This window comes from Tiliqua scincoides, chromosome 3, assembly GCF_035046505.1.
Source record: "Tiliqua scincoides isolate rTilSci1 chromosome 3, rTilSci1.hap2, whole genome shotgun sequence".
NCBI lineage: Eukaryota > Metazoa > Chordata > Lepidosauria > Squamata > Scincidae > Tiliqua > Tiliqua scincoides.
In genome coordinates, this window is record NC_089823.1 from 148,817,146 (window position 1) to 148,833,656 (window position 16,511).

The 16,511-nt window shown below is 42.0% G+C and overlaps 1 protein-coding gene across 1 annotated transcript in view; it reads right to left on the reverse strand.

Annotated features, from left to right (window-relative positions):
• The window catches only part of JMJD1C (jumonji domain containing 1C), a 179,283-nt gene that overhangs the window by 114,136 nt on the left and 48,636 nt on the right, over positions 1-16,511 (reverse strand). Inside the window, exon 2 of the mRNA XM_066619792.1 lies at positions 16,345-16,509. Coding sequence (XP_066475889.1) covers positions 16,345-16,509 — 165 coding nt within the window. The remainder of the gene's footprint in view (positions 1-16,344; positions 16,510-16,511) is intronic.

Consider the following 16,511-nt stretch of genomic DNA (forward strand, 5'->3'; position numbering starts at 1 on the left):
ACTTCTGTTTTGCAGGAGGTGCTTTGCACTCTCTTTTAGTGAACATTCCAAGCCTTGGGGAGTGCTACTGAGGGCTGCGCAAGGCTCCCCACACCTCCTGCAGCTGCACCCCCCTCGCCCCCCCTTAGTGACATGATCCTGGGGATCATGTCACTGCCCTAGTCCCTCCCTCGCAAGAACTTACTGAGGGAGTAAAGCTCCCTCAAAGTTTGAGAAACACATCTGCTTGATATGTAGAAGATCTCGTGTTCAATTCCAAGCATCTCAAGATAGGGTAGAGAAAAATTTCTGCCTGAAAACTTAGAGTCAGTGCCAGTCAGTGTCAACAATACTATGGTACATGGATCAATGGTCTGACTCGGTATACACTGCTGAATCACTTCTTCCATTTCTGAGACCCAAGACTGCTAGAGATGTCAGTTTCTCCTCTTCCCCTCATTTCTAGCCCACAACTAGGAACAAAAAAGATCCATGCATCCAAGAAGCTTTTAAAAAATTCTTTTTAAAAAAATTTTATCCACTTTTTCAAAATGCCTAGCAATTATAACTGAATTGCAACAGCAGTACTGATATAGGCAATGCATCACTACATGTCTATAAAGAAATATGTTTTTCATATTTGAAAAATCTTGCACGCATTAAGCAGAAAACAGTTCAGGGAGCAATAAAAAGTTAGCAATATGAATCTGAACATATATTATCATAAGACAGGGCACGGCAAGAAAATGCTAACAAAACAGCTCTAATTAAATCAAAGTTCTAGCAGTTTCCACCTGAGATCAAATTCTGACTGACTGTGAGAGAAAATTAGACACCACAGATCATAAAGAAAGTGAAAAAAATTTAATAGCCAATATCCATTGTCCTCATTTATCTTCTGATTTGTGAATACAGTCACATTCCAGCCTGAACTGAGAGAAAAATAATGTACTTTAAGTCCAAACTACACACACAACATATGACTTTTAAGAATAAGATGTAGTTTAACTTTGAAATTGCATTCTATGACAACCTTTGCTATCTTGACATGCCTCAGAAGCAAGTGTTCCCACTGCTATTCCAGTAATGAGCTCTCTGTGCAATCTTAGGCCCTCAGCTTCAGTTTTCTTCTTTATGCAGGAGGATTATTAGCAAACTGCCTCACAAGGTTATTGTAATAACGAATGAGCCAATTACTGGAAACCATTCTGCACACTAACATGTGCATGAAAAAAGATATGTATGCAAATGCATGCCACTGGATTTTGTGTCCATGTTTTCAATGCACACATTCTTGCAATTTAACATTTTTCTAAATATGTAATATTTTATTATCTCTTCATCAAAAAGAAGTGTCTGTTGGCTTTGAAATATTTCTTTCAGCAATTCTATAGCTTGAAAAGAAGAAAAATATCAGGCTATATACTAGGGTAGTACATGCAACACTATACTGAATCCAGTATGTTATGCAAAACAGTTCATATTTAGGTAACTAGAAAAGAATTATGCTTGATAATGTATGGGTCTGACCTATTACACAAACCACTAAGGCCAACACTGTGAGTTTCTTCACTTCCAAAGTATAAGCTATATTCATTACGTTGCAAATCCTGCAAATTCATTGCAGTGCCAGCTGGTGAGATTTGGAGTTGGTGGCCAGTGTATCTTTTGCTCATGGACAGTGTGTGCATCATTGCAACAGCTGTAGTGGTTCATTGTACATACAGTGCACATGTACCATTTTCTTATGTGTATGTATTCTTTTGAATAAGCACTGTATGCCAAACAAAAGCCCTTAATATCCCCCGGAATATATTTTTCAAAAACATTAATCTGCCACTCTAGCCAATAACAACTGACATCACTTCTTGCAGTATGAATCTGCAAGATCAAATATTAATTCTTTGTGCATTTACATTTCTGTAAATTAAGTTAGGCTCCCTGATGTTAATGAAGTCATACCAGTGAGTGAAATACTTTGAGTACATAAAAACATTATATAATAATTATTATTCTTGGTACTCAATACCAATTTCATTAAATTCATAGATGGCCTTTCTTGCAAAATAAATATATGAACATACAGACACATTGAATAATCTCCTGGAGATTAATACTAATTCCTGGAGACATTCAGACCAATCCTGGAAGGGTGGCAACTATAGAACCCAACTGCACAAATCTATACTTTAATTCTTTAGTAACAGATAAAAACAGATTAAGAACATTAATAAAAAGATTAAGAACATTAATGTGTTTTTATCTGAAACACACAGAACATTTCAGATGTAGTTAGATCATGTAGGCCAGTCACTTAGACAAATTTGAACATAAAAGCTGACTAGGCCAGACCTACCGTTATACACCAACTTCATTCGTCAGACTCCCTTTTGCATAGTGGGGGGGAGGAATCTGTTCTTTAGAATTGTGCCTTCTGGTAACTGATTTCTATGTTGTTTGTTGGCAACCTTCAGTCTCGAAAGACTATGGTATTGCGCTCTGAATGGTGATTCTGGCACAGTGTCTAATGTGGCTGAAAAGGCCGATTCGGGAGAGACAATCCCTTCCACACTGGGAGCAAGTGTACTGTGTCCCTGGTCTGTCTCCCTGGCTATAGGCCTTCCTTCTTTGCCTCTTTGCCTCAGACTGTTGGCAAAGTGTCTCTTCAAACTGGGAAAGGCCATGCTGCACAGCCTGCCTCCAAGCAGGCTGCTCACAGGCCAAGGTTTCCCATCTATTGAGGTTCATTCCTAAGGCTTTCAGATCCCTCTTGCAGATATCCTTGTAGCGCAGCTGTGGTCTACCCGTAGGGCGCTTTCCCTGCACAAGTTCTCCACAGAGGAGATCCTTTGGTATCCAAGTGGTATCTTGAGTAGGGTTGGCCTTACTCAACCCTACTTGTTATGTTCCCCAATAATAGGCTCACTGGATTTATGTGATTGGTTAAAAATTGCCTCAAAACTTCTGGAAGCTTCATCAGCAATTGGCTAAAAGTTTTGAAAAGGAATTATCAAAACATTCAGTCAATTATAGCTGAGAATAACCAAAACAATTGGAACAAGTAAATTGGCCTATCCAACACTGAGAAGACTGTCATCAAGGAATCTTGTCATGTGCATTTGTAGTCTACAGGCCTCTCTCTCTCTTGCCCCAAAAGCCTCAGAGACCTGAATAAAATCCAGCTTGAAGCTAGTCTCAGACACAAGAGAGAACCAATAGGATTGGACAACCAAAAGAAAACCAGGATTAATTAGCCAGTGACTTAGCAGAGATCACACAGAAATCTTTAATTGATTAATTAATGCAATTAAGGATGCAATCCTAACCCCTTATGTCAGTGCTTTCCAGCACTGACATAAGGGGTTAGGATTGCATCCTTAATTGCATTAATTAATCAATTAAAGATTTCCAGCACTGGCATAAGGGCAATGCAGCTCTGAGGTAAGCAAACAAATATTCCCTTACTTTGACACCCAACTGTAGGATGCAGCACATGTCCCACTGGCACCGCTATGCCAATGCTGGAAATTACTGACATAAAGGGTTAGGATTGCGCCCTAAGTCTAAATGCATTTTTTCTTTCCTTTCCTCTTGGAGGGGCTAAGCCCTATTTGCTCCTATGAAGGCACCCTCACTGATTCACTGCATGCTTGTTAAATGCAAGGAATGTGCTTCCAAACCACAGGAATACAAACTGCTGTATTAATTATTTTGTCTAAGATCCTAAAATACATTCTTTCCCAAAGTTACCAACACTCCCACTCAAAGTTACAAAGTAACTGATTACTTTAACCCTATGTTTAAACATGAAACCAGTTTTCTGTAGAATACCTACCAATATTATAGGCCAGGGGTGCCCAAACCCTGGCCCAGGGGCCATTTGCGGGCCTCAGAGACACCCAATCTGGCTCACAGGGAGCTCCCAGTCTTCAATGAGCCTCTGGCCCTCCAGAAGACTTGCTGGAGCCTGAGCTGGCTGACGCAACTACTCTCAGAGAGAGGGCCAACTGTTTGAACTCTCGCATGAGCTGTGGGTTGAGGGCTCCCTCGCTACTTGCTGTTTCATGTATGTGAAGCAATAGCAGTAGCAAAGGAAAGGCCAGTGTTGCTTTGCACAAGGTCTTTCATAGGCCTTGAGCTATCACAAGACCTTCATTCATTCATATAAGTTCCATCTCTAATATAGCCATTCATGTAAACTTATGTAAATTTATTCAAATTTTAAATGTAAATTAATTTTTTCCCCAGCCCCCAATAGTGTGTCAGAGAGATGATGTGGCCCTCTTGCCAAAAAGTTTTGACACCTCTATTATAGGCTAACATCTCATATTTTGAGGGCTTTAAAGCTATCATATAAAAGACTCACACCTGCTTAGAATTTTATGATGTTTATAAGCACTTGTAAAATCACTATATTCCCAACTCAGAATCCAGCTTCCTTTTCACTTTAATAAGTGGAATAGCTAACAAATAACACAGGCCAACAGGCATTTTGCTTCCTTAAACGTTACACCAATTCCTGGGTATATTTGGGGGTGCCGATTCCAAAAATGGCATCCATTTTGCCCTATCACATCTAGTTTTGGAGACATGGCATAGTCCAGGGGTGTCAAATATAAAGCCTGGGGGCCAGATGCGGCCCGTGGAAGCTTTTTATCTAGCCCTCAGGCTCTCAGCTGCAAAACAGTGCTGAGGTATTACTGCTGAAAGGGCAGCCCACATGAAAAATGGGCTTTCCCATATCTTGAAATATGATCAAGATTTGTGTATTTTTTCTTCTGTCATTTGTAGCTAATGAGTTCCTAAGTGAGAAAAAGTGCTTATTTTTGGTTATGACCTGTTTAATGACATCACTTCCTGCCGAATGACATCACTTCCGGCCCTCAGCAGGCATCATGAATGCTGTTCAGCCCTTGGTATGAAACAAGTTTGACACCCCTGGCATAGCCTCTTTAGTGAATGGTTCAAGCAGCTTCCTCATGAGGAAGCCTACACCATGGCTTCCTCATAAGGAAGTTGCTTGAACCATTCACTGAAGGGGCTATACTATATCTCCAAAACAAGATGTGATAGGGCAAAACGGATACCATTTTTGGAATCGGCACCCCAAATTCATATCAAACCACCATAAAGTTCACGGAAAACATTTCCGACCCTCAGTTTTATAGGCCTGTGTAATTTGTCCTGATAAATTCACCTGCAAAAATACTAGCAGTCATCTAAAACTAAGGAATTTGCAGAAAGATTCTAAATCATTTCAAAAGATCGTTCTCTGGTGTTATCTAAACGAACTAAACTACAGTTGCTTCAGCAAAATCTGGAAGAAAACATGCCAACTCACAGTATAAATCACCATTTTGCTCTAGAAGAAATATAATGCCTTCAATATAATATAAACAAACTGTGTAAAGAAGGAAGTATCTTTGTATTGACCCCCTTCTAGACAGATAACTTTACCTGCAGAAGGGCACTGCCTGAGAAGTTTCAATGGCTTGTTCACTGTGCTGGGGACTGTGCTAGTGGTTTCAGTTGTTGGACTGGGAAAAATTGCACTGCACCAAACAGATGGTTGGCACTGTCAATTCTTAGAAAGTCTACCACCTGTTGAGGGAGAGGAGAGAAAATTCTGCATGCACTCCCCTTTCACCATAACATGCGACAAACCATCAAACAAAACTGACAGCACCAACCATCTGCTAAGTGGGTGTATGGACACAGATCTTCACGTGTAACAGTATTCGGGATCTTTAGACTGGGAGTGAGTTCTATAACCCAGAATAAAACTGAAGTTTTGTTTCTTTCCAATGAGGCAGAAAATGCATTTAAAAACAAATACTGTATGTATCAATATAAGCTGTGAACAAGCACACAATTTTCTGACTAGGTCAATGAATTCTAATGTCAAGCGGAATCAGTCTTATCCAATGAATAACTTCTATTTTGAAGCAAAGATTGACTTAATAGATAGTACCTAAGAAAAGTTAGTCTGAATACAATTCAGGGTGTTACCTGTTACTTGAGAAGCCCCATTAAAACCAATAGGATAGTTCAAAATTTGCAGGTTGTAGATTGTAATCTTACTCCTTGTACTTATATAGAGCCCCATGGCTACTCTATTTTATTTATTTTTCACATTTTTATACCACCCTTCCTCCAAGGAAGCTCAGGGCAATATACATGGCTCCTCCCCTCCTTTTGTCCTCACAACAAATCCAAGTACTAACCAGGCCTAACCCTGCTTAACTTCAAGATAAGGCAAGATTAAGCGTATCCAGGGCAGAATGGCCATAGACGCTTAAGTTGCCTTTTCCTTGTATGCTTGCATGTTTGTCTCATCATTGGTTTTCTCTATTTTGTTTGTTAACACCTAACAAAGCTTTTTAAAATTGAAATTTAACCCTGTGAAGTAGGTGAAGCTGAGAGACAGTGATTGCCCCAAGGTCACCCAGGAAGCTTCAACTGGGGATTTGAGTCTGGATCTTCCAGCTCTAAGCCCAACTCCTGAACCACCATATCAATCAATGTGTAATTTCATGCAGAGTGCAGTGAAACAAACCACACTGAAATATCTGTGTTCTAGCAAAAGGTACTGCCAAAAAACCAGGGGGAGCGGGGCAATGGTACATCACCACACCCACCACCTGGGGTGTTGCCCCGCCTACTTCATGGGGTGACGCGCAGGCCTAGTAACGCCATTGAACTGCCCCTCTACTGCAGAATGCAGCATACAACCCATTGACATGGCTGCATTAGTGCTGAAAAGTTGGATAGAATTGTGCCCTGAGTATCTGCTCAAGATGCGGCTCTCTGAGAAGGCTGCTGGCCTTCAATTGACTGTTGCTGTTCTAGTGAGATTCTACCTTATGTTACTCTCTCCTGGTTTTCTTTCTTTTTTTTCGCAGATTTGGCTGCTATCATGAAAGTTATTTTCATGGAAGGGGCATAAGCATACAGAGATGATAAAAACTGTCATTGTGACACAAAACATAATGTGGGCATCAATATGGACTGAAGGATCTTTACTAATGTGATAGCAGGTAAGTAACTAGATGTTGGGTGAGGTAGCCACAGCAGGAAAAAGTTAGTACGGGGGAATTTCCCAAGGAATGTCATGGCAGCAAACAGGGATGTGTCATTTGCCTGCTTGCCCAAGAAGCATCAGCAATTACTTCCAAAATTACAGAAAAAGTGCCATGATTCTTACAGTGATATTTCCAGCTGGGGAAAAAAAATACTACAGAAGTAGCAGTGGTGTGAAAAAATGTAGAAAAAAGAAATGAGAAAATGTGGCTGACAGGCAAGCAATACGTGAGCATAAGGGTAGTTTATCAGTATTTAAAAGTCTAGGTTAGTATATTTGTTTATACAATTTTTTAAAATATCAAAATACAAATATATAACATTAATTCTTACAAAAACATTCATATTAATATTGGCATAAGTAGCCATATAATTAATGCAGGGGATCCTTCATCATCTGCAGGGGTTCTGTTCCAGGACCCCCTGCAGATAAGGAAACCTAAGGATAATGAAATCCACAGATTTTGGGGGCCCTGTAATCCTCCGGAAGCAGAGGGAGATGCACTCCAGTCGCCTCTAGAGGGTGTTCTGAGTGCCATCCCAGAGGCCTTAGAACAGTGATTTTCAACCTTTTTCATCTCGCGGCACACTGGCAAGGCACTAAAATGGTCAAGGCACACCATTAGCTTTTTGACAATTGACAAGGCACACTGTGCTGTCTATGGGGGCTCACATCCCCTAATGGTCCTATTGATAAATGACCCTCTCCCAAATTCCCGTGGCACACCTGGGGACCATTTGCGGCACACCATTGTGCCATGGCACAGTGGTTGAAAATGGCTGCCTTAGAAGGCCACTCCCTGTTTTTCGGAAAAATCAGAAGTGACATTTTAAGGCCTTAAAAGGCCTTCAGAGGGACAGGGATGGTTTTTCCAAGAAACAAGAAGTGACCATTTAAGGCTTCTGGGAGGCCTTAGAAGATGTTCCAAGGGCCTGGGAATTCACACGCATGCCCCTGGTGCTTAGAACACCCTTCATAGGTGACCAGAGCACAGGTTCGGGGAACACAGGTTCGGGCACCTGCGGATAATGAAATCCACGGATACAATAGGCCCAATGTATATGAATGCCAATTTCCCCAAAAGTTCTCAACCTTCTGTACTCATCTTAAGAACATATGTTCAGTGAGTTTGGTAAATTTTACAAGCAACCACATTTTATTGCACCATTATCTGACCATTCATCCAATTTGTATGTTCTTTTAAGGACAGGGGGCACTCTCATTGGAAGAATCCTGCCCTCCTATAATCATTCTAGTGGTGTCAAAAACGGTGACCTTATTAGACCTTATTACATAAACCTATATAGATAAACCTACTCAACAGGCACATGTTGTAGTCGGACAGGACTCCTTTCTGCATAGGAGATAAGCAGATACAATCTAAAAAAAAAACCAGTCATACAACTTTTTTCTGTAATTCAAACCCCTCATTTTGGATTGATGTTATCACAAAACCTGTTCAATAGCTTTTCTGTATGTGCATTCCAGTGTCATCATCAAGTCCTGAAGGGTCCTTGGACAAAGCCCTGCAGTGGGGTCCCCATGGTTCGCTGTGCCCTGAGTGTGTATGCACAAATACACAACTGAAAAGAGAGGATGCCTTCTTTTTTTCAGTGCTGTTGAGGAGTACAATCGTTCCTTCAACTACAACTGTCAAGGAAGAGAACAGATGAATGGATGATGCCTTTCCTTTGTAGCGCTAAGGAAAAAAGTCTTCTTTCTTTCAAACAGGACAGAGACGTACGTTGCACATCCACCCACTTCCCCAGAGAGATGATGACCAAATGACCTGTTCTCCTGTCATCTCCTTCTCCTGGCATTCACATTTGCGAACAGATTTCCTAGAAGTCCCTGCATCCTCACAGAGACCTCTGAGGGAGCCTGTTTGCTGAAGGTCAGGAGAAGGCAGTGATGAAGCTATATACTCAGCCATGAATGTAGCTCTATCACTGTCCTGCGTAATGGTGAGTTCTGGTGGGGCTTCAGGAGCTCATGGATCCCACTGCAGGTGCCTGGACTGGCAGACATCTGACACCACCTGCTATGCCTTCCTTTGCAGACTGTTTGGATGCATCATTCCTTTTCCTTGCAAAAGCAGAAAGTATTCTCCTGTTCTTATGATCAGTTATGTTATTTTTCTTCCCATGATGTAAGAGACAAAGTATTCAATAAAAACAAATTTAAATTAAGAAAAAAAATTCTAGACTTTCAACAAAACAACCGTTCAGCCTGCTACCCATTGCTGAGGCTGCGAAAGCAAGGGACCATCAGGTCTGCATATTCAGATCTAGCTGTATTCTATTTTCACCAAGATGGAGAATTTGTGGTAGTTTGGGACTGAAGCTAAGAGGTCAAGCAAACAATGTAGTGCTAAGAGAAAGGATATGCAAATGCGTGAGTTAACCCTGCTCTACAAATACACATAATCTGCTGACAAAAATTCACAAGACTTTTACAGCATGACATACATACACCAGTTCTTGTGTTCCATCTTCTAATGTGACCAAGAAAAGGAATTCAAGAACAGATGCTATATAGACAGGCAAATTTAATTCGCAATGTATTCTACAAATTTCTACAGAACACAATAAAATCTGGGAGACAAAACCTATCCTTTGGCCCCATACACCAAGTTACCAGTGTATAGGACCTTGGAAAGAATACTCCCTTACTACTCACTCCTATAAAGTGACATAAAGCATTGTACTTATTGATTTCATCTTGGTGCAGGGGCAAAACCTGCCCTCTGTCCTGAGCGGCCTTGCCTCCGCTAATATGGAACGTAATGGGACAAATACTATTACTATTTTTTTCCCCGATGTTATAACATTACGTTCAATCAAGAACTAGCAGGCTGTACCCTGAAGAACACATGTGGAATAAAGCTCACGCCAGTGAACTTCCCTGGGGCCTCCTCAGCGCAGCAACTCTCTATGCTCATCACAATTCTGCTCCACAATGTGCTCTTTAAAAGACATAAAGGCAAACATTACGCTTGTGAGAAGCACTTTCCATTCACTGAAGAATCCATTCATGCATTGCATTTGTAGAAGTCCAAACTTTTACAAATAGTGGAACACAAGATCCCACTGAATCCTGCTCAGGGGGGATTTGATCCTAGGTCTTTGCAGTCTAAGTTCAACACACTGACCACTACATCACATTGATTCTCACGTTAAAACCGTTTTTGAAAAAGTATCCTGTATTGATGTTTTTTAAAAAATCCTTGAAACCTGAAAATGGTTCCTTTTCTTTTTCTCTAAATTCTCATCATATTATAGGGGGAAAAGTACGACTATTTTCAAATATTGTTGGTATGCTTTATTACCCCAGAGAATTACTAATTGTAGCACCAAGGGGAAATGTCATTTATCAATACTTGTAATAAATGTTGTTTGTGCTGAGTCTCCAATTGAACAATCTGCAAAATATTCATTATTTACATGGGCAGAAAACGTATTTGAGGTCAAACATGTTTCTCTTGTGAAGCATTAAACAATAGTAAGGAAGAAGTGTGTTTTCCAAATGCAAGAACTGAATTTGTGTTCTGGTAAAGAACACACTAATTCAGATTAAATATGCAGCACAGTCAGCAGAATTTGACTTTAAGGTGTTCCTATTTTGTTCTCCACTTTATGAATGAACTGTTTGTACAAAAACATAATCACATTTCTATTTCCTTAAAGTTTTACTCCTTTTAAAAAGTGTTTTTTTAATCCTTTAAAAAAGTGTTTATAAATGTTCTGTGCAGAATCTGACCTCTATGTACAGATCAATGATTGTACACTAAACCAAACCAATGGTGCTTAACAGAGAAGCATGTTAGGGCTCAGGAGGCTCCAACAGACCCTCACCAGATCTCTTACCAGGTCAGATGGGAAGAGATGCTAAATGACCAGATAGATACTCTGGACCCCCTAGATCCAGTTGGCTCCTCCTGCCTCTAGACAAGCACAGAGGGCCTAATAAGAATCATAGCCAAACAGGTTGCTGATGTGGCACAACCTGCCACATCAGGTTGACCTCTTCTAGCTCACTGCCACAATTTGCAGGCTCCACCTGCATGTTACCTGAAAAGCCTGAAATCTGTCACTACACAATCCAGCTAGTAAAACTATGAAAGTCCCAAGTGTCTTTGGAGATTTGCACTCTAACCCATGAGAACTTGGGAGATTCTAGTTCCAACTAGTCAGAACATGAAAGCATGGGGTGGCTCAACACAGCACACAAATCAGAATGCAATCAGAACGCAAATCTCCAAAAAATATTTAGAGCAGGGGTGCTGAATAGGTGGATCGTGATCTACCGGTAGATCGCGAGGCAAAATGAGTAGATCGCGGAGCCCTGTCTCTCCAAACTGTTAATATGTCAGTTTCGTCTAGTGACTAGACGAAACTGACATATTTAGCTGACACTAAACTGACACTGAAACTGACACTTTAGCTGCTCTTCAGGCATGCAGCAACAAAACTGACGAAACTGACTAGACTCCAGCAGGGGCTCCATACATTAAAGGGGGTGTCTGTCAGACGATTCCTTCCCCCCTGGTAGATCTCCGGGCCTTGCTGGGTTTCAAAGTAGCTCTCGAGACAAAAAAGTGTGAGCACCCCGATTTAGAGCTTTGCATTTGGACTAGGTGGAACCAGAAATTCCCCAAATGCTTGGGAATTTCACGTTTTTACTAGCTGAAACTACTTCTGATGAATTTTGCGTTTTTGCTGCAACACAGGCACATGCCTTAAGGACTGGCTGTAGGTGACACATGTATCTAGGCCCCAATATTCATTCATGTAGATTTTCTGTGCACAGAATCAGTGAGTGGGATTGTGATCATAGACAGAAAGGGGCTCACATATCCACAGTTACACTTATTTGTGGATTGGGTCTGAGGGCCCTCACCCGCACATGCCCAGGCCCTCCAAATGCCTTTTAAAGGCATAAAAACATCACTTCTGGTTTTCAGTCAAAAACTGGAAGTTGAGTTTTTCATCCTCTGAGCCTGGCAGAGGCCACAGGCATATGTATCTGCGGTTTCACTTAACCACGGGGCGGTTCCTGAACAGAACGCCAGCAGATACAGGGGAACGCCTATAATTTACATGTAACTCACAAATACATACAAAACAACAAAAAGTATTCTAGATAAGATTTCCAGTTCAGAAACCAATGGTTTTCAACTGCTGTGACATGGCACACTGGTGTGCCGCAAGGCTGCCTCAGGTGTGCCGCAGGATCAGAGGAGGCAGGCAGCAGCTGCATGCCTGCGTGCAGGGGAAGCGGCTGCTTTGAGCCTCCTGTGGCAGGAAGCATAAGCAAGGGAGCAGCCAGGGAAGGGGCTGGTCGTGCCCGCTTTGCATCCCACGCAGCAGCTGAAGACTCAGCTTGGAGCTTGCTCCTGCTACTGAGCATGACTCAGGCTGCAACCTGATCCTTACTTTCCTGGGAGTAAGCCCCGTTGGCTACTATGGGGCTTACTTCGGAGTAGACATGCATAGGGTTGGGCACGAAGGAGGTTGTTGCCTGCCTGCATGCTGATTGGCCAACAAGAGAAGCCTGGAGGAGCCAGGAGGTGAGAGCTGTGGAGTGAGTGAGAAGAGATAGCCAGAAGCAGGCAAGCAGGTACATAGCGAGTGAGTCTGGCCCCCAACCTAAGGTTCCAGGGTTCCTGAAAGTCCCTTTTCCTTGCCAGTTTGCCTGCAACTCCCCAAAGCAACCCTCCCTGCACTTTGGGGCTTTTAGAGGAAGGGCGCTGGGCCACAATCCTATCCACACCTTCCTGGGAGTAAGCCCCATTCACTATAATGGGGCTTTCTTCTGAACAGGCCTGCATAGGATTGGGCTCTGGAGATGCTATCCCATCCACACTTTCCTGGAAGTAAGCCCCATTGACTATAATGGGGCTTACTTCTGAGCAGGCATGCATAGGATTGGGCTTTTGGTTGCACTCTTTTTTCTCAAATACACAAGCAGGCAATTGGCACTTCTCTCTCCTCTTCTCCCCCACCCCACCTCATTCCCCAGGAATATCTCCCCCCACCCAATCTCACAATCATAGTTAGCAACTCTCTTACTGTCCCTCCCCTCACTTGTCAGCACCTTCCAAAGATACAGAATCACTGCCTCACATTCTCTCTCTCTCTCCCCCACCCCCACTTGTTTCAATCATGTCTCCTCACTGCCCCTCACCCACATTCTGCACTATGTGATCAATCTGCCCTGTCTTTGCCAACACTTTCTGGCACTTTTGATAAGAACTTGAACACAGAATTTTTCCTCCTTTTCAGAAACTACATATACTTCCCACTCCATGCTTCTTGTCAATTTTTTTGTCATGTAATGATTCAATTGTATTAATTTTATTAATTCAAGATTAACTGTAATGTAGTAATTTAAAGTAAGTAAAAAACTGGTAGTGTGCCTTGACAATTTTAGTGCCTTGACAGTGTGCCGCGAGCTGAAAAAAGTTGAAAATGGCTGTCCTAAGCTTTTTCATATTGCTAGTAACAACGAAAAGCCCAATCCTGAGCTTGGCGCTCCAGCTTTATGCTGGATTGTACTGTCACAAACGTGTCGTAAGGCACGTCTGCGAGGTTTACTGCTGGGCCAGCGCTCGTGCTAGCCCAGTACTGGCCAGCACTGGGCTAGCACCAGGTGGGCACCCATCCTCCGCTGCTTGGCGGTCTCATGGACTGCCGAGTCGCGGAACGGTAAGCGGGGGTGGGGAGGGGGCGTTCTGGGGAGGGGGGAGGCAGGTGGAGGGTGGAGAGAGGGCAGGGAGGAGGGGTGATGGGGAGGCGGGAGGCAGAGAAAGGGCAGGCCGGGGTGAGGTGAGTCCCATGGAGCTCGGCCCCACCGGATCCAAGGTGTTTGTGTGGGGCTCGGTGCCCTACATGAACGGCTTTACCTTACTGCCGACCTTTTGGTCGGCGGTAAAGTGAGTAGCCCCATCACGGGGCTGCTTCCCTTACCTGGGAGAAGGGGATAAAAGTCCCCTCCTCCTGAGGCGCTGCCTGCAGCAGGCTGAGGTGTGCAGGATGCAGTGGGAGCCATTCTCAGCACAGCTGCAGTCACGTACCCCAGGGAGCTCAGGATTGCACTGCTTGTCCAGAAACTAAATTGTTAGCTCATTTCACATGCAACTTCAAAATGTGATTTTGCCATCCTCAGGTTCACATGCACTTTTTTCACCTCTCCCCTCCCCATTTCCAATTCTCTCCCTGATTTGCTCATGCAATTGTTTGCCATTTTGTCCAAATCAGCAAATAATGGTCTTGTCCTCCATAACAAAATTAGAAACCCACTTCAAATCAACATGTCCAGTTATGGGTTGCAGGGAAAATGAATACTGTACCATAATTTACCTATTTAAACAAAAAAGCAAACAATGATTTGCCTGAACCAGCAAGGCATGAAGAGAATCAGACTAAGCAAGAGAGCATGCAAGACTGAGATCAGCCAAACTATGGGTTGAAGATACATGCAAACCACCCTCCTGGAGTTTTAAGCACATTTATTAAGTGCACAAACTGCAAGTAAAAGGGATACAATAAGACCTGGCAGTATTCAGGAGAGAGAAACTGGATAAATGAGGATCTGGAAGTATAACTGAGATGATTTTTGAGAATTTGGAGGGGACATTTTTAAAACTGGAAAAGGCACAACAATATTATTTAGTTAAAAGGACAGTCTTTTATAAGAGAGACATCATACTCTGAAATATATGGGAAAGTGCTAGGTATTTTGAGTGGATGAATAAGAAATATTTAGTCTCTCTGCAACAGTAAAATGCTTCTTGCATAAAAGGATATAGGATTTAAAACAAGAGAATCTCATGAAACATTCTAAATCTCTGCGAGAAACAATCTGCCAACAGAATCTTATGGCAACTTATCCTCTTTTGGGATTGGAATCAGAACAGCTGCTAATCTAGAAAATGCTTTTCCTTTCAAAGTATGAAAGCAGCATTATTAAACATTCCAAAAATACATATGGTTTAATATTCTATTCTAATTCACCATTCACACTTTTCCACTAAAATCCTGCAAAGTACTTAGACCAGGGGTGTCAAACTCATTTCACACAGTGGGCCAAATAGATTGATGATGACAGCTGAGGGTCAGAAGTGATGTCACTAAGCAGGTGATGACCAGAAATAAGCACTTTTTTCTCACTTAGGAACTCATTAGCTGCATATGACAGAAGAGAAAATATGCAAATCGTGATCATGTTTTCAAGACCTGGGAGAGCCCAACTACCATGCAGACTACCCTTTCAGTACTGACACCTCAGCACACTTAAGATGCTTCTGATAACCCTGGGGGACACTTCAAATAGCAACAAAATAAAACATATTCTGTATACAGTATACAGCCACTCCATCTGCAGAGGAAGTACTGACCCCAGTTGCCAATACTAATTTACCACAAGATGCTGGCAAAATTGAAAGGTGAAAAGGTGACAGCCAGTTTTCAAGTACTATGACTCTGGACTACTTTAAGCCCTGTTTTTAGCACCTAACAATGCCAACAAAATTCTTGTGCTGTGCTGCCTACCATGCAGGCCAATACAGGTAGCTCTTGATTAACATGGCCTTAATTTACACATTTTCCAAATAGCAGCTAATTAGCAGCTATTAACTTGCAAATTGCGATATCAAGTAACCCCATTAGACTAGCAGGTTCCTGTGGGAGGGCGTTCTCTAAAGGTAAAAGATAAAAAAGAGAGGGAAAGAAAATACATTCACAGAGCTGCCACTTACCACTGTTTCCTTACTGGCATATTAATTTTCAGCATTGCTTTTCAGCATAATTAGCCACTCCCACTCTCAACAGCCTCCCTCCTCAACACCTCCCCCTTACCATCTTGGGCAAGCAAAAGTCACCAATGGTCAGCATGAGTGTTCAATTACTTTTCCCCTAACCCACACTATTTACACTGGTACCAAAGGGAAGAGTAGTTTTAATTTATGTTTTCAATATACACATATTTATGAGAACGCAACCCCCTCATAAAACAAGAGCTGCCTATATTAATTTTATAACTGAAGAGGAAAAGAAGGGAAGCTAGCTGCATACCATTTCTAACAAGTGAATCAAAACTACTACAATTATAGAGCCTCTAATTTAAACTTATTCCATTGCCAGAAGAATGAAACAAGAATGAGAACACACAAACTATAAGATGTAAAACTGTACAACTTACTTAAACTGTAAGTTGTAAAATCACATTATTCCACTTCCTGGAATTTTTTAATGGTATTCATAAAAGGAAATTACATATCTTACCAATGCAGGCCACTGAATATGCTTAATCTTTGATCCCTGAGTCTGGCTAGGATCCTTTCTCTTTGCCCAGACCAGCTGGTACTCCACCAAAAAGGCTGCAAAATCTTCATATACTTTAAGCCATTCACGTTTTTCCCATTCCAGGTCATCAAATTCCACATATACCT